This window comes from Schistocerca americana, chromosome 2 (assembly GCF_021461395.2).
Source record: "Schistocerca americana isolate TAMUIC-IGC-003095 chromosome 2, iqSchAmer2.1, whole genome shotgun sequence".
Taxonomy (NCBI): domain Eukaryota; kingdom Metazoa; phylum Arthropoda; class Insecta; order Orthoptera; family Acrididae; genus Schistocerca; species Schistocerca americana.
The window spans coordinates 217,865,677-217,889,339 of record NC_060120.1 but is presented as its reverse complement, the minus strand read 5'-3'; the positions used below and the strand labels follow the sequence as shown (position 1 = coordinate 217,889,339).

The following is a 23,663-nucleotide window of genomic DNA, read 5'->3' as shown; positions in this document are numbered from 1 at the left end:
TTCTTTCCATTTCTCTTCACTGATCCCCACTATATCTAGACTGAATGATAGCATTTGTCTTTTCCGATTTTCTAGCTTCCTTGCCACATTCAAACTTCTGACATTCCATGCACCAATGTGTCCTATGTAACCCTTTCACTGGTTATTCAAACTTTTTCTCATGGTCACTTTCCCCTTGGCAGACCCCCTCCCGGAAAGCTCACTTTCTGTCACTCTTTTTGTTGTGTCTATCTGTGACTGAGCATCTCCACTATATGGTAACAACTATCTTTTTCATAATATTGTTACGTTCTGTCCTGGATTTTCCATTGTTTGATTTCACTTTATAGTGGGCACTTTCTCACTCAATGAAGTGCAAGTTTCTGAATGAATGGCCACTATGAGGTACCACTCTTATGTCATATCTAACTGACAGTCACTTATAATGAGGTGTCTCTAACATTGTCTGTTTTGGTTGTGGCAGATCTGACACTGGAGAACATTTTTGGCTTCAATGCATAGCACGCTTTTGGGATTCCATTACATCATGAAGCGTGCTCCAACAGTTCATTAGTACCCTGTGTTGCCACTGACACACTTTGTATGCAGTTTGTAACTGGTTTGAGGAAGGTAGTTGGCTTTCTGGCCCACATTATCTTAAATCCGACAGCAAATCCGAGATTTTACAAAACTCACTTGATTCCAATGGCCAATAAGGATGAGTTTAAAATTCAACTAGGCAGAGTAGAACAACAAGTTTACCCTTGCCTCATACAGTCAGTGGATTTTCACTGTTGGTGGTGGCTAGAAAGCCTGAGTGTCCTTTTTGGTTGTGTGGAGACTTTACGCAAATCATTAATGCACAAGCTGAAATTATTGCTTAAGCCTTCCCTCATCCTTTTTCTAAACTTTCAGAAGGAAAACTCTTTTTCTAAAATTGATTTAGTAGAGGCATATTTTCAGTCACCTCTTGACAAAGACTCAAGGAAGAAAACACAATTCGGACTGTATGAAGGTAGCAGATTGCATTTGGGCTGGCTGCTGTCCCCATCATCTTCCAAAGGCTTCTTGAACACGCTATTGTAGGGATTCTGTATTGTGTGAACTACCTTGATGATATTCTGGACACTGGTCGCATGACAGAAAAACATTTGCACATTCTGAATTTTGTGGTTCTTGCGCAGAAATGCACTTTTCCAAATATGCTGTCTTTCAACCACTGGTCACTTATTTAGGTAATATTCTCAGTGGTGAGTGCCTTCAGCCCACCAAAGGAATTTTAGAGGCAGTTCAAAACATGCCTATGCTCAATGGACTTTCAAGTGTTTCTAGGAAAAATGAATTACTATGGATGATTCATTTCCCAGGCAGCCCCCATAGCTCACACACCAAATCATACTCGTTGAAAGGGAATCTATTTCAGTAGTCAGTGGAGTGTCATCTCTCTTTTCTGAAGTTAAAATCAGTCACCCTATCACCGTCCTGCCTTGAGATTTACCAGTCACACTTCCTGTAGGTGGTTGCAACGGATGCATCCCCACAAGGCATTGGGGCTGTCCTCTCTCATAAGTTAAGAGTTTGATGCAGAGAGGCCAGCCACATTTTTGTCAGAAACACTTACTCCAGCTCAAGAACATTATCACAGTTAAAAAAGGAAGCATTGGCCATCATCTCTGGTGTCCACAAATTTTGCATTTTTTGCGTGGTAGAGTAGTTCATCCTATCACTGGCAATAAACTTCTCTTGCACTTTTTGGACATAATGCAAAATTGGCAGACTGTACAGCAGATCACCTTCATTGACAGAATCCCTGTTTGACAAATTTTCAGTACTCCATTTACTATCACACTTTTATTCATCATTCTAATGTGGCAGATCAGGGTTCTGTATGCGATCATCAGGAGATAGTTTGTTTTCAGTTAGATAGCCAAGTTGCTTGATGAGCTCCCTGTAGATTCCTGAGACTTTGCTACAGATAATTTGATATGGAATCACATACACCTTTAAAGGAATTATATGAAGCTCTATGCAGCATTGTTCTTTTGAATTGATTAAGAGATGATCATCACAGTAGATGAGTGAGTGAGTGAAGTGTATGCTGTTAGGCCATGTTACAGTAAGATAAGATATAAATGTGAATACCATCATGATCTCAGAGCTGACAGAACCTATACAATGTAAACAAAGTTAGTAGTTGCCCTCTGCTTAAGTTCTGCTTTTAGGAATAAAAGAATCAAGAAAAACAAGCTAAATGACACACAGTTTATTTAAATGATACAAGAGATTATCAGGAAAGAAGTTTGACACAGTATTTTATATTCTCTCAACTTGCTGAGTTGAAATATTCATTTTAATGAAGGCAACATGAATATCTTTGAGTCTCCATACACCACAACAAATTTTTCCACTGTGTTTCTTATGTTGTCCTTTGTCTACAGTGCACAAGAAAGGCATGGGAAAATCTATGTTTCATAGGTTTCTTTTGTAGGGATGGGGAGGAGGGAGGGGATGAGAGCAACATGATAGCATTGGATGGATGAAAAATCATAAACTAAAAAAATTGCTGAAGCTCTACTAGGCCAAACAAAGAAAGTGAAGCTGCCAACTAATTATCACACAAAAATTTCTTCCTGGAGTTTGATATTCTTATAAAGGCAACAACTTATGTCGGGGTAAGTCCACCTATATCACTGACTAAGAATAAGTGAGTGAGAGAGAGAGAGAGAGAGAGAGAGAGAGAGAGAGAGAGAGAGAGAGAGTGAGTGAGTGAGTGAGTACACAAGTACATGTATTATCAGTTACTTGGGAAATTTACTTTTTCTAAACAAATAGTTAATTTTCTCCCTTCTTTCAGAGACTCTACTAGTTTACTAGTGTAAAACATTCTCTCTATACATTTCCTTAATTGTACTTTATATGAGCAATAAGGAAAAGTGGAACAAGCATCTGTTCCTTCTATAGAAATGAACTGTGTGTGGCTGTACAATCATAATAAAAGAAGAAATGTAACTCAACAACAATAACTTTTATTTGTATATTTCATAATAAAGTTAAAAGTAATTTACATTAAAACTGAACAGTAAATACTGATTGCGGTAAGCATGTAATGCAGGAGTATTGTACTCCTAGTTCTTATTGCATGTGAATGTGTGTCCGTTTCAAATGATATCCTGTCTTCTATGGCTGGGTACACAGGACTCTTCTGCTTTATGTAGTCAGCAACAATATCACTGTCAATATAATCTGTAAAATCATATAAGTGAACATCTTAAACAATCTCACACTAACAAGCTTCATTTACAAGTGGTGTTTTCATGAATATTACACAGATGAAGGAAAATTTACATACTATGTTTAGTGCTGTTCTATCACACTACTTACCTAATGAAGATGATTCAATACTGTTTTCAAAAACTGTGTAATTATCACCTCCCTGTTTCATAAAAGCTGGGATGATGACACCATATATATCACTTTCTATCAAGGGAGAATAGGTGGGCACCCTGCACTCTTCACAGAGCACAAGCACTTCTTGTACTCTGGCACCCGCTGGCTTTTTGATGTTGTAAGTGACCTTCAGTCCTGTGGAGAGAGAGAAATAAAACTATGCAAATTGACTGTCTATCTTATGTTTAAAATGATATCTAACTTCATATACATACAACGTCTGTCAGTATCTCAAGTAAGCTGGGAAACTGAACAATAATTATTTACACCTATCTTATTGTCTTTCTTATAAAAGAGCCTACAACCCTTGTAGAGGAATCAAGACCTACCTTTCTCTTACAATGCAACCATTATACCAGTGCTTTGTGTCTCATACTAAGCACCCACCCCTCATTGTAGATAGTGAGCTCTCTTTCCTGAGTAAGAGTTAATAAGTAGTGCCTAACAATATTATGAAAAGGATAGTTGCTACTCACCCTATATGATGAGTTGCAGATCGGCACCACAAAAAACCTGTCAGAAAGTGAGCTTTCAGCCAACTAGGCCTTCATCGGAAATAGATCTCTCTCTCTCTCTCTCTCTCTCTCTCTCTCTCTCTCTCTCTCTCTCTCTCTCACACACACACACACACACACACAGAGGAGCTAACGCATACATGACCACAGTCTCTGGCTGCTGAGGTCTCTGTGATTCAGCATCTCCTCTATATGGTGAATAGCAACTATCCTTTTCATAATATTGTTAGGTTCCATCCTGGGTTTTCCATTGTTTAAGTAGTGCCTAAGATGGACCAGGAAATGCTTCATCACTAAATCTAGCACAAACACCTGAACACTGCACAGCAAAATGAAAAACTGTATAGAACAATGACTATTATGTAGTACTGCAAACAGTACTGCTTGATCACTAATTAATTGTGAGGGAAGACAGAATGGAAGACAGAATGCTAGCAGCTCAAAGTATTCCAATTCCTACTGATCTGGTACAAGGTTTTCATGTACCTACGCAAGAAAAAGTTTATATTTTGTCATTAGTGAACATATCTCCTGCTACTTATCACTATTAACATACAAATATTAAAAAGATTTCACAATTTTAGAAACCATATGAATTGCATTGATGATACAAAAACTAAACTTTGAGTGTGTAATTATTTCAGAAATGTACCTGATAGTTGTGGAAAACTTCCAATTCCCCTTGTTGTAACTTCTTCATAATAATAAACTCCATTTTCCAAAGCAGCCAACAACTGTGATCCATTTATTTTTTCTAAGAATAAAGTGTTTTGAAAAGGCAACGTTGTTAATATATCTTCTTTGGTCACATTGCCTACAACAAATCATAAATATTGTGGTTAAAAATAAAATCCCATATTGTGCTGAATGAGCTGTGATAAGAAAAGAAGACTTTCACATCCATTTTTCATTATATGTAAATATAACTGTAAAAAAAGGGGGTCATATTTTTCATTGTAGGTAACTATAATTGTAATGAAAGGAATTAGCTTTTCTTTACACCTTAAAATTTATTACTGTTACCTCACTGGGAAAGAAGGAGGGGGGAATGGCTAACATTGTTTGGTCAAATTGTGAATATCACAAATAAATTAAATGGCTGACCAATACCTAACTCCAGCTGGCGTAACTTCCATTCAGCAAAGAAAAAATATATAACAGCAATTCTAGCCTTCAGAACCATGGAGTCTCTCTTCACAGAGAACAAATAAATTATACTGGGTGGATGGACTCAAATGCCAGACTAAATAAGACCCACCTTGTATGAAGAGGAAGAAAGGTGAAAGTGAAGAAAGAGTAGGAGGTCAAAGAAAGTGCTTTAATGTGTACTGGGCCAGTTTCTTAGAAGAGAGGAATAGAGAGAGAAATAAACATGTATTAAATGAAAAACAAATCATAGCTATTGGAAAGAATATTCCAAACTGGATGACAGAGATAAAGAGAATATGATATAGGAGGTAAATAATTAGAGAGAGAGAGAGAGAGGGGGGGGGGGGGGGGGGGGGGACAGAGGAAGTGGAACCTGATGGTATAAGAAGCCTAAGGGAGGAAGCAAAGAAGCTAACTGAAGGAAGGAAGCTGAAGGAAAGAGGGAAGCTGAAGGAAGAAAGAAAGCTAAAGAAATGAAGAAAGTCTACAAGCACTAAGATTCACTTGGCTGGCACTCTGAAACCACTCACAGTGTGACAGTCTGCATGGTAGCAGATTTTAGGTGGTGTGTAGAAAGTAGGGATGCTTGGCTCAGTAAAAGAAAGGACTTTTGTGGAGGCACTTGCATGAACTTGTTAGGGTTCCCTTTACCTTGTGCATGATTCTGCTAGTTTTTTATCTATTTATGAAAGTCTGTCTTTAATTCTTATGCTTTTCTCCAATTGGTGCTTCTGCTTTTCACTTTTTCCATCCTCTCTCTAATCTCCAGTTTCCTCTTTCTGTTTTTACACCACATTCTATTTCTCTCTTCTCTGAACTGAATCTGGCTCTGAGCAAATTAAAATACTATCTTTGACTTTTCTCCTCATACAGGTTGACCGGGTGGGTTGCTTGCAGCCTGCATTTAGTGTGTCACGGCCCCCCACGCCCAACCCCCAATTTCTTTCACATGTAAACTCTACCCATAAAATTATTTTCCCAAAAATCTGCACACAAAAAAGTGGTTTTTTTTTTCTTTTTTTCTCGGGGTATCCAATCTTGGGTTCTATTGATCACAGAGATAAGGGGTCAAGTGTTTTGGGTAGCCCTTAGCCTAGTGACTATTTGTATACCTATTGGAAGAATAAGAATAATGTAACTATCCTACAGTGCAGCATCAAAATTTAAACACTACACACTTCTTCAGCCCAGGCAAACTGGTCAAATCAGTTGTGGTCTAGAGTGGACCTTAGGCAGCTTATAAAAGCACCATGTGTTTGTATGGAGTTCCTGAGAAAACCCAAAAAGAACACGTTTTGGGCTTGGAAAGTATTGTGGGGATGACCACTTCTATAATTTCTCTTCATGGCAGCCATTCAGTATCATTATCCATTACCAAGATACACAGGTTCAAAGTTACCATACTTATACGCATAAAATCTGGTCTGGGACATAAATGTAGTTTTAATGATGTAGTGAACAAATGGAAAGGGGTTCTGAAGTCGGCAAACTAGGTTTTTAGTGAGCATTTTTTCACCAACAAAACTTTATGTGGCACTATCTCTGTATAATGTGTACTTCACACCTACACAAATTTGTCTAGTGTCATACTGCAGTGACAAGAAATGGGCCGAAAAGGGTCTTAACGTGCCTGAAAAGAGCTTAAAATGAGCACAAAAAACTGCATAAAACTAGAAAGACTGCAAATATATTTCTAATACCATTTTTATTCTTTTAAGATTTAAATCATAAGCTGGGCATTTTCAGTTAACTGCAATCAATGAGCTAAGTAATCAGAAAAAACAAAGCAAACAATTTTGTGTTAACCTTATATTATATGCATATTTATTTGTTGTTTATATGTGGCAAAGTCAATTAATGTGTCAAAGTACATAAACTTTCTGAATTACACAATTTGTTATATATAAGCTGCACACCCTGCTTTAGCAGAGAGAAAAAGGGAATCAACAGAAAAATGCTCCTGTCTGAGTACAAGATAGGTGAATACTTTCCTCTTCAAGAGACTCTGACAGAAAAGTGGGAGCCAGCTGTCTGAGGAATGAGGACTGAGGTTTTTATGTGTTTGTCACTTGTACTCAAAGTTGCAAATTTTAAAGGAAAGTACTGGTCAGCTTAGATCTCTCTGTGTGGATTTATCAGTTATCTGATTCATTCTGAGATGTTAATAATATATTATTATTATTAATGAATTCAATTTATTACCATCAGATGATGTATCTATAGATGATCGGATTCCACCACCATTGAATAATGCAATTGGTGCATTGGTCCACCCATTACCATGGTAGCTTTTAGCATTCTGTAATGAAGATTTAAATAATGAGTCTCCTAATGCCCCAATATATTACAATATTGATTTTTTGTATCAAATTAAAAATACTTATGAAACAGATATTAATTCTATTTAAATCTAACAAAATAAACATAGATATTAATATAATAGAGGGAAACATTCCACGTGGGAAAAATTATATATAAAAACAAAGATGAGGTGACTTACCGAACGAAAGCGCTGGCAGGTCGACAGACACACAAACAAACACAAACATACACACAAAATTCAAGCTTTCGCAACAAACTGTTGCCTCATCAGGAAAGAGGGAAGGAGAGGGAAAGACGAAAGGAAGTGGGTTTTAAGGGAGAGGGTAAGGAGTCATTCCAATCCCGGGAGCGGAAAGACTTACCTTAGGGGGAAAAAAGGACAGGTATACACTCGCACACACACACACATATCCATCCACACATACAGACACAAGCAGACACTGAATATGTCTGCTTGTGTCTGTATGTGTGGATGGATATGTGTGTGTGTGAGTGTATACCTGTCCTTTTTTCCCCCTAAGGTAAGTCTTTCCGCTCCCGGGATTGGAATGACTCCTTACCCTCTCCCTTAAAACCCACTTCCTTTCGTCTTTCCCTCTCCTTCCCTCTTTCCTGATGAGGCAACAGTTTGTTGCAAAAGCTTGAATTTTGTGTGTATGTTTGTGTTTGTTTGTGTGTCTATCGACCTGCCAGCGCTTTCGTTCGGTAAGTCACCTCATCTTTGTTTTTATATAAAATAAACATAGAAAATGAAACATTATTGTACCACATTGTATGTGATGTTTAGCATCTACCTTATGATGAACAACAAGACTGAACTATAAAGAAAGAGAGAAGCAGCAGCTGAGTTGACATTTGCTTTTGTGAGAAATATAAGCAATCGATACAGACAACCACACAGTAAGTACAGGAGGCACTGAGTGGAGAACAGACACATAAACAAGAAATTGCACTTGTGGCTGAGCTTTCAGACTTGTGCTTCTTTGAAACTTCCTTCTCTAAGTTTATCCAAAATTTCACAAGTACAGTCACTGTGGAACTAAGAGCTAACTTATTTATACGCAAATCATTTGTACGTCAATTCAGTCATCACTCTGTTTCTTTTTGGGTTCTACACAACAAGGTCTTTAACCAGCAAACATTATAATTCTTGCAAGATACTTGATGGTATTATTGTATAAGTTATGTACTTCATTGATAGTATCAAATAAATACTTTAGTATTGTAGGAAGCCTTATTTTATATTTCCTTTCACCAGTTTTTGTTTCATTTCTCTCATGACTTCTGTCAAAATGATACTCTGCTTCATATAATTTAGGTAAAACTAGCAATTAGAGTGCAGTACAACAATATTCTTGTTTTCCTACCATTTTCTCCACCCTCATGAACCACAGACATTGCCAATATGGGGAGGCTTCCCTCCCTCAGCGATACAGATGGTCTTACAAAGGTGCAACCACAATGGCGAGGTATCTGTGGAGAGGCCAGAGTAATCCATGGATCCTGAAGAGGGTCAGCAGAATTTTCAATAGTTGCAAGGTTAACAGTCTTGATAGTTGACTGATCTGGTCGTGTAATATGACCTTGCTGTATTGGTACTTCAAGTGGATTAACACAAGGGGAAACTACAGCTGTCATTATTTTCCCCAATGGCACATAACTCCACTGTATTGGTTAATAATGATGGCATCTTGGGTAAAATACTCTGGAGGTAAAATTTTCCCTCATTTTGATCTATGGGCGGGACTACTCCAGGAAGATGTCATCAGGAAAAACAAGATCAACACTCTTCACATCAGAACATGGAATGTTAGATCCCTCAGTCACATAGGTAGTTTAGAGAATTTTAAAGGGGAATGCTTTGGCTAAAGTTATATGTCTTGGGAATTAGAAAGTGTGATGGCAGGTAGAAAAGGACTTATGATCAGGTCAGTAAAGGGTTAGTAACATAAAATCAGTTAGGGGTGATTAAGGAGTAGATCTAACAATGAAGCAGAAAATAGGAATGTGTGTGTAAGCTACTATAAACAGCATAGAGAATGCATTATCACTGAAAAGGTAGAAATTAGGTCAACACACACTACAGCAATACAAGTTTATATGCCAACTTGTTCTGCTGATGTCGAAGAGATTGAAAGAATGTACGATGAGATAACAGAACTAGGAAAAACTTGCTCATGTAGCATAATTTGTAGTGCACTAGCTAGGAAGGCAGAAAAGTGAGCCCAACTTGGATCGAATTCATGTGGCAGATTGTTGATTGTGGCTGGTGCACCAGCTGGCATGGTTTTTATGCTGTTTCCCATGTTCATCCCTAATTTCCACCTCAGAAAAGATGATACACAAACTGCTAATGTATGATCACACATAGAACAAAGTTTCCACAAATTACAGACAGGGGGCCTCCACAGCTTGCTTCCCTTGGGTAACTAGCAACTGTGGTGACATTAAGGGCATGTGGCAACAGAATTCAATAAAATTAAATTGCCAAATCTTGAGTACAGCAGACTCTGGCTTCTTCATATTACCAATATGTAAGAAGAGGAAGCTACAGAACATGAAAACTGAATTGTGATGGGTAACTGGAATTCTACAGTAGGAAAAGAAAGAGAAGAAAAAATAGGAAAACTTCAACTAAGGGAGAAGGGAATGAAAGAGGAAGCTGCTTGGTAAAATTTTGCATAGCACATAATTTACTCCATGCTAACACTTGATTTAAGAACTACAAAAAATGTTGTACATATGGAAGAGACCTGGGAACACTGGAAGATTTCAGATTGATTGTGCAATGGTAAGACTGAGATTATGAAGCCAGATTTTAAAATGTAAGTTATTTCCAGGGACAGCTGTGGACTTCGACCACAATTTAGTTGTTATGAACAGATTAAAGTTGAACACAATGCAAAAAAGGTAGGTATTTAAGGAGATGGGACTCAGATAAATTGAATCAACCAGAGGTGGTTGAGAGTTCCAGCATGGGTATTAGGCAATGTTGGATTGAAATAAGGGAAAGGAATACAATAGAAGACCAATGGGTAGCTTTGAAAATGAAACATTGAGGGCAGCAAAGGATCACATACATAAAGGAAACCAGTGAGAAATTTGCAAAAGGGAATTAAAGTTCAGGGGGAAGAAATAAAAACTTTGAGATTTGCTGATAAGGTTGTAATTCAATCAGAGATGGCAAAGGACTCAGATGAGCAGTTGGACAGAATGGATAGATTAGATTAGATTAGATTAGATTAGATTAGATTAATACTAGTTCCATGGATCATGAATACGATATTTCGTAATGATGTGGAACGAGCCGAATTTTCCAATACATGACATAATTAGGTTAATTTAACAACATACTTAAGTTAATATAACTACTTTATTTTTTTGTGTTTTTTTATTTTTATTTATTTTTAATTTTTTTAATATTTTTTTTTCTTAATTTATATCTAAAAATTCCTCTATGGATAGCATCTTGACAAGAGACTAAGAGTTGAATATCAACAATGGTAAAAAGAAAATGGTAGTCGAATTAAATCAGTTGATGCTTAGGCAATTACATTAGGAATTGAAACACTAAAAGTAGTCAGTGACTTTTGCTATGTTGTCAACAAAATAACAGATGATATCAAGTGTAGGGTGGATATAGCAAGAAAATATTTTCTATAAAAGTCAAATTCATTAACATCTAATATAAATTTAAGTTACTTTAGGCATAGCTGTTATTTTTCACAACTGTAGTCTGTATTTTAGAAAAATATTCATTCTTCAGTTGCACAAATATTTTTATTTTGTTTTACCAGTTTTGAGAGATTAATTTGTCATCTTCAGAACCCTAAAAAATTAGGAATATTATAAATCATAAGACCTTGGCCATACCTTGATGTAAAATACAAGAAGTGTATTATAGAAACTTAGTTAGTATTGGTTTAGCAGATGACAAATTAATTTGTTGAAACCAATAAATTGAAATAAAAATATCTGTGCAACTGACAAATGAGTTTTTTTAAAATTAAATTAACTGTTAGGAAGTTTTTTCTGAAGACATTTGTCTGGAGCATAGATTTGTACCAAAGTGCAATGTGGGTGATAACCTGTGCAGACAAGAAGACAACAGAAACTTTTGAAATGTGGTGCTTTAGAAGAATGCTTACTTGCTTTGCCTGGAAGATCAAATAACTATTGAAGATGTACTAAACTGAATTGAAGAAGAAACATGGTACAATTGCAGAGGCATACATGAATAGTCAATTCAATAATGGAGGGAAGTGGGAGGGATTGTAGAAGGGAACCTAGGCAGGGATACAGTATGCAGGTACAAATGCATGTAGGTTACAGTATTTATGGAGTGATGAAGAGGCTATCACAGGATAGCCGCATTAAATCAATTTTCGAACTGAAGGCCACACAACAACATTAAATATCATGTTTCTAAATGGTAAAATTAGAAGTTAGATGTGCAGCTTTTAGTGAACATGTTTCCAATAATGCAAGGTGATCATTACTCCTTTCATCAACTACACAATTGTAATGCATGTATGATACATCTCATAACCATATGAAGGTCACTACCAGCTATGACTGCATTGTAGCCATCCTGTTGCTATGTGTAATTTTTGTATTTTCTTAGAAAAAGACAATATGCTGTGTGTCACACATAAGCTGAATTTTGCTTAATTGTCACTGAACCAGCTTCACTTACTTTCATGGAATGGTTTCTCTTAAGTGTACAGCTGCAAATAACTGCAATTCTTAGAGGAGTAACAATATTTATGCTTACATGTAATTTTCGTACTTTATACAAAGAAATTACGAGTCCTGATCCTTATTATATGCATTTTTTTGTGTTTTATATATTCTTCAACTTCCATTTCCTCAGTGTACTTAAGTTTAGCCTTACAAAACCTTAATTTTGACTCTGTTCCCAGGTGAATCATAATGCTTATGCTTTATGTAATGTCATTATGAGAATAGCCGTGGCTTTTCCTTGCTCTTATCTAAATAATTTTCTCAATTTCACTTATTATGAGTGATTATCACAGAAATTATTTTTGTGCTTTAGGGAACTGAATTCCTATTGTGTTATAACTCTCAGAATTTGCTTGGCTCAATTTGCTGTTTTCTATAATTCAAGTTTAACCAACTTAATGGGAGATTTAAATCATTGCTGTCAGATTTTGCCACTCAAGTTAGATGGGTAATTTACCTGTGGGAAGTTTATCATCTTGTTATTTGCTGTTCCAAATCGAATTTTTGTATAATGAGAATCATTTCTATGGAATTGTTGCATAATAGTTCTACTAATGTCATTTTGAGTGTTGGTTTCTAAAGTAATTAATTTTTAAAAACCAACCACAGTAGGTCTGAGTTCTCTATTTTCTGTTAAAGCTGTGAGAAAATAGATTATTTATCGTGTTCTTTTTTGGATTTTCATGGAGTTTGTTAATGTAATGCTATGTTATAGGAACTAGAATGATGCTGAGATATATGTTGCAATGTTACTGCAGTTTTACTGAGAATTATTGATTTTTTTGTAAAAGTATTATGGATTTAACTTTGAGCAAGTAATCTTGAAAATTCAACCTATTCCTAACAACATTATAATTTTGGATGAATTCATGTTGGAAGGCATTGATATTTACATTTCAATTCAGTTTTGGGTTACCTTTACTACTTGCATTCTGATTAACATTAACTGATGGAAGTAAAACAAAATATTGCTTAATGAAACTGAAATTCTAACCTTAGCCACATACAATCAGGCATTGCAATAAATTCACTGGTGACAAGTGAAAATTTGTGCCAGACTAGGACTCGAACCCAGATATCCCACTTAATGCAAGTGGCTGCCTTAGCCACTTCAGCTATCTGGAAATTCAGAACTCATTTCACACTACAGGCATAGTGTACGCTCATTGTTCACAGCCTCACCCTGATTCTCACAAGAGTTAAGACAAAGGGTGCATTTGCACTGAATGATAATTAATTGCTGTCAAGGTGACTGTACTGATATGTGTATGACTTGTCTGAAAGAACAGACCCCACACATATTAAGTATTGCTTGTAAAGTTTAGCCCCAGTATCTAAACGCCATATTAATTTGTAACATTTTACCCAAGGATGCCTCTAACATCAATCATATGAATGTTGTACATGACTAATTGTACATGCTGCTTATGCTACTCAACTGCTATCGAGTGCCAATACCATCACCTCAGAGAGATCACAAATGAACTCTGTATATTCACTTCTAACTTGCCAACAGGTCCTTTGACATCATCTCTGAATTTCTGTCTCAATAAACTCAGCCTCCACCATGGCCAATTTAACAGAAAAACTCTTTACTTGAGTCTGTTGTTAAGTGGAACTGGGCTACAACAGTGTAGAAAGGTGTGGACTTGCAGAATTGCTGCTACATATGCTACTGTTCATCATCAAAATTATTATATACCAATACTCAATGAATAAATTTACTTTAATATTAAATCTAATGGTTATGTTGACATACACACAGTTTTGACATGTTACCAAGTCTACGATGACAATACAAGGAAACAGGACACGAGGATGAAGTGTGTTCACTAAATGGAGGATGATTAATAAAACAAATTTACAGTAGTCTTTGAAAAAATTACAGGAATGAATGATAAGATACACAGCTCACTATTAGGACAAAAACACAAGTTGCCTTGATCAAAAGAATACATGAATAGAGCATGTTTTGGTCACAAGAACATGACAGTGACACTGGTCCATGCTCATGGAGCACATAGTTTGCTCAGAGAATGAAGATAAAACCATTTTGTTTGCTTTGGACAAAGTCTGGAAGTTTTTTGTCTGAAGCATGGACTATAGCATCAGACTTCTTGCAGATATCACTATTCCTCTTATGGAGCACATTTTCAAATGTACACATCACTTAATTTTTGTCCTCCAGAGAGCTTCGGAAAAACACAGCTTTGATAGAGGCATTCTGAGTCTGACAATTGGTCATTTTCACCCTGTCAATGCTATTTCATGATATCAATATCATACACTGAAGTTCCCTACTGTGTCACAAGTAACATTACAGTCCTGCACATTTCAGTAAGGGAGAACGAGATGATGAGTAGGGAAGAACCACAGTTCTATCATTCACAGACTTGTCATACTCATGGAGCTACAGTAAGAAAAAATGAAACCAGATAGCACTGACATAATAGCAGTAGATTGATTTCTAATGTGTGCAACCCATGACATTATACTCTAACTCACTCTGTTTATTATCTCTAGTGCCCAGTGACCACCAGAGCACCATTTGGCCACTGATGGGGGAGGAATTGTGCAGATCACCCAACATGTCTCATTGGTATTTCAAATTTTTATGTTATTTCTAATTTTTTACTTGAATATTCTCATGCATTTTGTTGTGGCTTATATGTGGAGTAGGACCTCATCTCAGCACAAGTTGTTTGTTCCTGTGGAACACACTGACAAACAAGCCACTATGCACCACTATGTTTACCCAGTAGGGAGTGTGGGAGAGAATTCAAATGTTGGCAGCTGGCTGTCACATAGAGCATTGGATCCAGATAGGAACCTCCTCCTGGTGCAAGTTTTCAGTTAGCAATAATATGATCCATCTGCTACTTTCTATTATTTCTCAGACTTTGTCTGGACATAAAAAGTAACATCTTTTATTGCCCATATAGAATGGCTCGCAGCCCCACTGGCCAACCTGGATGTACCCATTGGTATTGTATCTAAATAATATATTGGAAATGCTGAGTCACAGATAGGCTCAACAAAAAGATTCTCACAATTATAGCTATAATTGTGAGAATCTTTTTGTTATGCCTGTCTGTGACTCAGCATCTCTGCTGTATGGTGAGTAGCAACTTTCCTTCTCTAATATTGTTACATTCCATCCTGCATTTTCCATTGTTTGATTTGAAGAATATATTGAGTTTAATTTTAATCCACTTTTTCACCAAAGTAACTCCCTTCAAATAACCACATCCCTACCTTCCGTAATGCCCCTGCCCCTCTACCCTGCACCTGAACAAGCAACTCTGATATTTTACAGTTCAATGCATTAGAAAACCTGCAAAAAATTCTACAGATAATTATTTTTATTTTTCAGCTTATAATCAGACTCTCATTAGTGAGAAAATAAGAATCTTTTTACTGAGTTAATTTGTTTTGGAGTCAGTTAATTAGATGAACCATCTAACCGTTCATTGTACATACCTCACCACCATAAAGAAACAGAAACCTCTTAAGATGATGAGATAAGCAAATTAGCATAGCCAATGAGAACATTCCTTGCCAAAAAAAGTCTAAGTGTGTCAGAGAGAGCCTTAACTTGAAACAGAAATGTCCAAGAATGGACATCTGGAGAACAGCATTGCATGGAAAAGAATCAGACTGCAATAAAACTTGAAATGAAGAGCATTCACAGGTTTGAGTTGATGTGATAAGGATAGTGGAAATGAAATTGTCTGATAAGATAGGAAATGAGGAAGACTTCACAGAATTATCAAGGAAAAGTATATCTATGTAAAACACTACCTAGAAGAATGCAAGCATTCAGACAGGGAACAATTTCCAAGACACCAGATGGAGCCACAGAGGAACAGCAATTGTAGGGGAAGGCAGAGAGTAGAATATATACAACAAATAACTGAGAACTATGGGTGCAGGAGATATTCTAAGGGAACAGATTGGCATAAGATGTGCAGTTGTGGTGGGATTTATGAAACCAATCAGAAGATCTGTGTAGGCTGAGACAATCAAACTTTTTCTCTGTTTGATGAGTGGTTGTCTTCAGTCATCATTCATGCAGTGTATTCAATTCAGTTTATATTTCAAATTTGTCAAGTGTTAAAAAAAATGAAACTTACAGTGTAAACCATGGCATCTGTCACTAGATTGCCAAGGTTGCATTCAAATAAGCGACAATGTTCTGCAGCACCGTCAAGGAGCACCCGTGTTTTTCCTATAATCTCTTTTGTACTGTTGTCAACTTCTGCTCTCCACTCTTCCAATGCTTTTAGGATTTCACTGTCTGAAAGGAAAATAAAATATAAGTGTTATTCTTGCAGTACGATAATTTGTTCCAGTTGCATACTTCCTGCTGTTTTCATTCCTTGGAACTTTTGGATTTTGTACACATGATTATGGAATTTTTCAGAGTTAGAAGAGTATATTGAAAGGATGACTTGCAGCTTTTCACAATGTTCATTTTTCTTAAGTTTGTGTTGCGCTTTGAGGTTAAAAGCAATAGGTCACATATATGAATTAATAATAAATGGGAAGGTTGAGCTGAGTATCATGTTGATGGCTAATAGCAATGAAGTGGCTATACCAGGTAGGTGAGGTGCTGCTGTGACCCATGTGACTGGATGTGATAGTGGTGGATGGCTGTGTTTATGGTCTTCCTGATTCCCATATTGTTAAGTGCTCTGCACTGTCATTCACTTAAAAGCAACTTGGTAATGTGGCGAGAATCTGACTGTGCCAACATATGAGGTCTCACACATTTGCCAAAAACACTATAATTGTTTCCAGACAAGCCACAATATATTAAACTCTGCTTTGAATTGATAATAAAGAAACAATTCCAATGAAATTATCACCACCCTTGTGCAGTGTTATTAATCTTTAAGTGTAAAATTATTATGAAAAGGTAAGTTGCTACTCATCATATAGCAGACAGGCTGAGTTGCAGATAGGCACAATAAAAGGACTATCAAAAATAACGCTTGGGTCAGTAAGGCCTTTGTCAACAATAGACGACAGACACACTCTGCTATATGGTCAGTAGCAACTTTCCTTTTCATAATATTGTTACATTTCATCCTGGATCCACTGTTTGATTTAAGTGTAAAATTTTTTATAAAAAGTAAAAAGCACAAAGAAACTACATATATGTACTGTATGCCATATTAAATGCATGAAGTCAGATACATAATGACCAAATTAAACATACTAAAGCAGACAAATAATCTGTTTTAAATAAAATATTATATTACTACTAGTGAGTGGCAAAACAGAGTTCTCTACAGTTACATCACAAAATTATCGTCTGCATGAAAGATTTATAATACTGAGGCTAATTGTTTATATAATAAGAAATTTGTGAATCTACATTTATAAAACATCCATTTGAACCATGTAGTGAGGAATTAGCAAAATGAATAATTGTGCTCAGCTGTTAGCAGTCATAATTCTAGCGTGTGCAATGTATAAAATATAATTTAATGTCACTAATTTGACATTGTGCAACTAAAAAGATATGATATTGAACTGTAATTGTTCAAACTTATTTGTTGTACATATTTAGAATATTAAAAACCTGTATAGGCTTGTATGCGTGGAATTGTAGTCAGGTACAGTCACTCTTTTGACTCAGTTAATAGTTCATGTGAGCGAGCAAGCAGAGAAGTTGTAAGGGTCTTTTGGTCACTATTCTTGATTAAGATTTATTTGTTCATTTGTTTGCTGTCCATATAAAAATCAGTTTTCAGACATTGTCATAGATTTTAGTTCACATACACAAAGGTTTAGTTAACATACATAAGTGCACACACTGTTACAAACAGTGAAGATCAGAAATTATCATTTTTTGTTGCAAAAACAAACTTTGCTATATATGCTGTTTTTCAAAGAGACTTTACAACTTAAAATATATCTGCATACATTGACACAGTGTGTGAAGATAAAAAATTATCATTTTTGTGTTGAAAAAACAAACTTATGCTATACAACTGTTTTACAAAGAGATATTACAACTTGAAATCTTCTACTGAATAATAGCTTTTGTCCATTAATAAATGCTTCAGTTTATTCTTTAAAGTGTTTAAATTAGCTGTCTTGAGATCAGATGGAAGTCAGTTACAAAAGATGGTTCCTATTGTATGTGGGCTACCTGTATTGTATGTGGACTAGAGCTCGAGAAACTTATGAGCTGTGTGTGTTTTAAAATGCTCATCCTAAACAACTATTTGTTTTCTTGTCTTTCATCCAAATCTTGTTATACACAGAGTTAAAATAAAAACTGAAATGATTGCATGGCATTGATAGGCCAGAGGCCCCATCCAAGGAAGTTCGGTCACCAAGCTGCAAGTCTTATTTCAGGTAACACCACATTGTGTGACTTGTGTGTTGGTGATGATGAAATGTCTAATCAAGCCAGTAACTGAACCTGGGACCGCTGCATAGTAGGCAAACATGTTACCACTCAGCTAAGTAGGTTGATGGCTATACACACAGTGTATAGTAAGCAGTATATATCTAAAACTGTCAAAATGCTACCCTACAATATCCCACATGTGATAGTCTACAGTCTGCTGATTATAATGGTATATTTAATGTAAATCTCATTAATTAAGAGAAATTGGTGATCAAAGTTGTTACAACAATGTGCTATATGAAAATTGGTGTGAGCTAATCAGTATTTTCGAGAGGACTGAAACTACTCATTAGAAACCTGATTTCATTCTTTCCAACAACTAAATTTGTTTTCTCAGAAACTAACTAACTTAAATAATATTCATAGTTAAAGTTTGGCCACTCTCAAAATTACTTTTGGCATTTGACCCATTATGCTTGTGCTTGTGAGGCATGCTTGGTATTTCAGCCGGTAAAGCACTCGCCCACAAAAGGCAAAGATCCCAGGCTTGAGTCTCAGTCTGGGACACAGTTTTAATCTGCTAGGAAGCTTCTCCCTAGTCTACAATTGACAACATTCCTGCTACCTGTAAGACATTTTATTTATGTGGGTAGTATGTCAAAGAGTTTTATGTTGCTTATTTCACTCCTGATAACATTCACACTGCCAACACAAATTGATTTAGGTATTTCAGCAGTTCTGTTGTAAACTCCTCTCAACATAGTTTTAACCCCAAGAATTTAACACTGTCAACCTCTCCCATCTGTATGTCCTCATCTTGCACACATGCCATCTGATCAAATGTATCCAGACAACACTATGTCATGAGAGGCAGACCCACCATTGCAGAGGGAGGCAGGGAGCTGTATGTTGTTGCCAGAGAAGCAGCAACAGCAGAGTGGGTTAGTCAAGAGAGCCCAGTGACTTGGAATGTGGACTTGCCATTTGATGTCACCTGAGTAACAAATCCATCCCGGACATTTCAACCCTTCAAAAGGTCCCCAAGTCAACTGTCTGTGACGTGATTGTGAAGTGGAAATGTGAAGGAACAACGACAGCCAAACCAAGCCCAGACAGATGTCATGTACTGATGGATAGGGACCATACAGCACTGATGAGGACAATCATAAAAAGTCAGATGAAATCAGTGGAAGGAACCAATCATGAATTCCAAAGTGCTACCAATTGTCCAGCTAGCACAATCACTGTGTGTGAGGAGCTAAAAAGAATGAGGTGGAATGATCTAGCAGCTCCTCATAAGCCATACATTTCTGTAAGCAAAACGTGAAGTGGTGTAAAGAGCAATGCCACCGGGCAGTGGATGATTGGAAGTGAGTGATTTGGAGTAATGAATCATGTTACACCTTGTAGCAATCTGATGGAAGCATTTGGGTTTGGCAAACGCCCAGAGAGTGTTACCTGCCATTGTGTGTAGTGCCAACGCTGAAGTGTGGAGGAGGTGTTATCGTATGGGAATGTTTTTTTGTGGTTATGTTGTGGTTCTTTTATCTTACTGCACTGTGTACTTCATACAGCAGAGGAACAGTTCAGATATGATGATTGCTTAAATCAGCATGACAATGAATCCTGTCATAAAGCAGCATCTCTAAGGCAATTGTTTGTAGGCAATAACATAGAACACTTTTGAGATGAGTCAGAACACTGACTTCACTCTAGACGCAAACCATCCAACATTACTACCTACTCTTTTTTTGGCTCTTGAGGAAGAATGAGCTGCCATTCCTCTACAGACATTCACACATATTATTGAAAGTACCTTCAACAGTGTTCAAGCTATCACAAAGTTGAAGGGTTGACGCATTGAAGGGTTGATGCACCCCATATTAATGTCCACTAATATTTGTCCAGATATTTTTGATCAGATACAGTATGTTGGGTGGAAACCTCTTGCAGGTATTTAACCACTTACAGTTAATTTTTTAAAAGTTTAATGATACTGAATTGACTAAAAATCTTTATATTTATAATTTTCTTTTCCCCATCTCCCTGTTCCACAACACACACACAATGGTGTGTTTTTCTGATGAAGGCTATGGCCAAATGCTTTATGGAAATGTCTTTTAATGATGCCTGTCTGCAACTTACGTGCCTTCTTTATGCTAAGCAGCAATCTATCTTTTCCTACATTATGATATTCCTATGTGCATTTTCTATTGTTGATTTTACTTTCAGTGACACTACATACTGGTGAAATTGTCTTTCTTGTACAACATCAAGCTCAGTATGTTAGTTACTGATGGTGTTACAGAGTAATATGTGACCAAGTACTTTGTATTGACTGTAATAAGTATGTTCTCCACTGTTACTATGTTGTTATAATGTACTGCTTTCAATATCCTGCCTTATATCCTATGCTTCTCGCCACAGCTCTGATGACAGGGTTCTCCCAGAATGAACTATAAGATAAATAAAATTATTTTTGTGATCAAAGCAAGCATTATATCATTTAGTGCCAATAGGCTCACAGATCTCATTACAGCTTTTTTTGTCTAAAATGATATTTCTTAATTAATACAGTAAACATGTAATAAGTACCACCTTAGCTGAAAATGCATCTTTGTGCCTGCATACACACAAATAGAAAGAAAGAAATTGGAGAAGGAAGGGATGCGTACTCACCTTCTTCCACTGATGAATTAAGTAGCACCGGATTCCCCGTAAATGATTTCAGTTCTCCATTCTGATCAAATACCACTGTTAAATTTCCCAGGTATTTAGTATATGCATAGGCTTGGACAACAGGAACTTTTTTCCCAGATGGCTGAGTGATTATTTTAGGATACAAATCCACAGGAACTTCACTATCTGGAGCATCACCTATGGAAAATATATTGAAGAATTAATGTTATTTATTTATTACATACAAGTGCAGAAAGTTTAAAAATTGCTATCAAAAGTAACAGAAGAGCTAATAAAATATTGGTGCTCCACTTAAATTGAAGTTCATCTTGCGTATGTAGTTACTAGAAGTAGTTCAGTTTCATGCTTAGGACACAATAGCATCTGTGTTTGCAGTGTTTGTAGATGAGGAGTAAAAAAGAGTTAAGGAGAAAAAGTATCCATCTTCCTTGGGACTACCCCATAAAATATTTTTCACAGTTTCTTCTGCAGTTGAATTGAATTGTAGTACAAACAAACACAAACATACACACAAAATTCTAGCTTTCGCAACCAACGGTTGCCTCGTCAGGAAAGAGGGAAGGAGAGGGAAAGACGAAAGGATTTGGGTTTTAAGGGAGAGGGTAAGGAGTCATTCCAATCCCAGGAGCGGAAAGACTTACCTTAGGGGGAAAAAAGGACGGGTATACACTCACACACACACACACAAATCCATCCACACATATACAGACACAAGTAGACATATTCAAAGGCAAAGAGTTTGGGCAGAGATGTCAGTCGAAGCGGAAGTGCAGAGGCAAAGATGTTGTTGAATGACAGGTGAGGTATGAGTGGCGGCAACTTGAAATTAGCGGAGATTGAGGCCTGGTGGATAACGGGAAGAGAGGATATATTGAAGGGCAAGTTCCCATCTCCGGAGTTCGGATAGGTTGGTGTTAGTGGGAAGTATCCTGATAACCCGGACGGTGTAACACTGTGCCAAGATGTGCTGGCCGTGCACCAAGGCATGTTTAGCCACAGGGTGATCCTCATTACCAACAAACACTGTCTGCCTGTGTCCATTCATGCAAATGGACAGTTTGTTGCTGGTCATTCCCACATAGAATGCGTCACAGTGTAGGCAGGTCAGTTGGTAAATCACGTGGGTGCTTTCACACGTGGCTCTGCCTTTGATCGTGTACACCTTCCGGGTTACAGGATTGGAGTAGGTGGTGGTGGGAGGGTGCATGGGACAGGTTTTACACCGGGGGCAGTTACAAGGGTAGGAGCCAGAGGGTAGGGAAGGTGGTTTGCGGATTTCATTGGGATGAACTAAGAGGTTACGAAGGTTAGGTGGACGGCGGAAAGACACTGTTGGTGGAGTGGGGAGGAATTCATGAAGGATGGATCTCATTTCAGGGCAGGATTTGAGGAAGTCGTATCCCTGCTGGAGAGCCACATTCATAGTCTGATCCAGTCCCAGAAAGTATCCTGTCACAAATGGGGCACTTTTGTGGTTCTTCTGTGGGAGGTTGTGGGTTTGAAGGGATGAGGAAGTGCCTCTGGTTATTTGCTTCTGTACCAGGTCGGGAGGGTAGTTGCGGGATGCGAAAGCTGTTATCAGGTTGTCGGTATAATGGTTCAGGGATTCCAGACTGGAGCAGATTCGTTTGCCACGAAGACCTAGGCTGTAGGGAAGGGACCGTTTGATGTGGAATGGGTGGCAGCTGTTATAATGGAGGTACTGTTGCTTGTTGGTGGGTTTGATGTGGATGTACATGTGAAGCTGGCCATTGGACAGATGGAGGTCAACGCCAAGGAAAGTGGCATGGGATTTGGAGTAGGACCAGGTGAATCTGATGGAACCAAAGGAGTTGAGGTTGGAGAGGAAATTCTGGAGTTCTTCTTCACTGTGAGTCCAGATCATGAAGATGTCATCAATAAATCTGTACCAAACTTTGGGTTGGCAGGCCTGGGTAACCAAGAAGGCTTCCTCTAAGCGACCCATGAATAGGTTGGCGTATGAGGGAGCCATCCTGGCACCCATGGCTGTTCCCTTTAATTGTTGGTATGTCTGGCCTTCAAAAGTGAAGAAGTTGTGGGTCAGGATGAAGCCTGGCTAAGGTAACGAGGAAAGAGGTTTTAGGTAGGGTGGCAGGTGATTGGCGTGAAAGTAAGTGCTCAATCACAGCGAGGCCCTGGACGTGCAGAATATTTGTGTATAAGGAAGTGGCATCAATGGTTAGAAGGATGGTTTCCAGGGGTAACAGATTGGGTAAGGATTCTAGGCTTTCGAGAAAGTGGTTGGTGTCTTTGATGAAGGATGGGAGACTGCATGTAATGGGTTGAAGGTGTTGATCTACGTAGGCAGAGATACGTTCTGTGGGGGCTTGGTAACCAGCTACAATGGGGCGGCCGGGATGACTGGGTTTGTGAATTTTAGAAAGAAGGTAGAAGGTAGGGGTGCGGGGTGTCGGCGGGGTCAG

At 37.5% G+C, this 23,663-nt stretch overlaps 1 protein-coding gene across 1 annotated transcript in view; it reads right to left on the bottom strand.

The window, feature by feature from the left end:
- Window positions 1-2,985: 2,985 nt before the first annotated feature.
- The window catches only part of LOC124595615 (protein 5NUC-like), a 226,101-nt gene continuing 205,423 nt past the window's right edge, over window positions 2,986-23,663 (bottom strand). The window contains exons 4-9 of the mRNA XM_047134434.1: window positions 21,199-21,396; window positions 16,289-16,452; window positions 7,293-7,389; window positions 4,594-4,755; window positions 3,361-3,561; window positions 2,986-3,222 (exon numbers count right to left, since the gene is read on the bottom strand). Of these exons, the coding sequence (XP_046990390.1) occupies window positions 3,041-3,222; window positions 3,361-3,561; window positions 4,594-4,755; window positions 7,293-7,389; window positions 16,289-16,452; window positions 21,199-21,396 (1,004 nt within the window). The 3' untranslated portion in view covers window positions 2,986-3,040. The remainder of the gene's footprint in view (window positions 3,223-3,360; window positions 3,562-4,593; window positions 4,756-7,292; window positions 7,390-16,288; window positions 16,453-21,198; window positions 21,397-23,663) is intronic.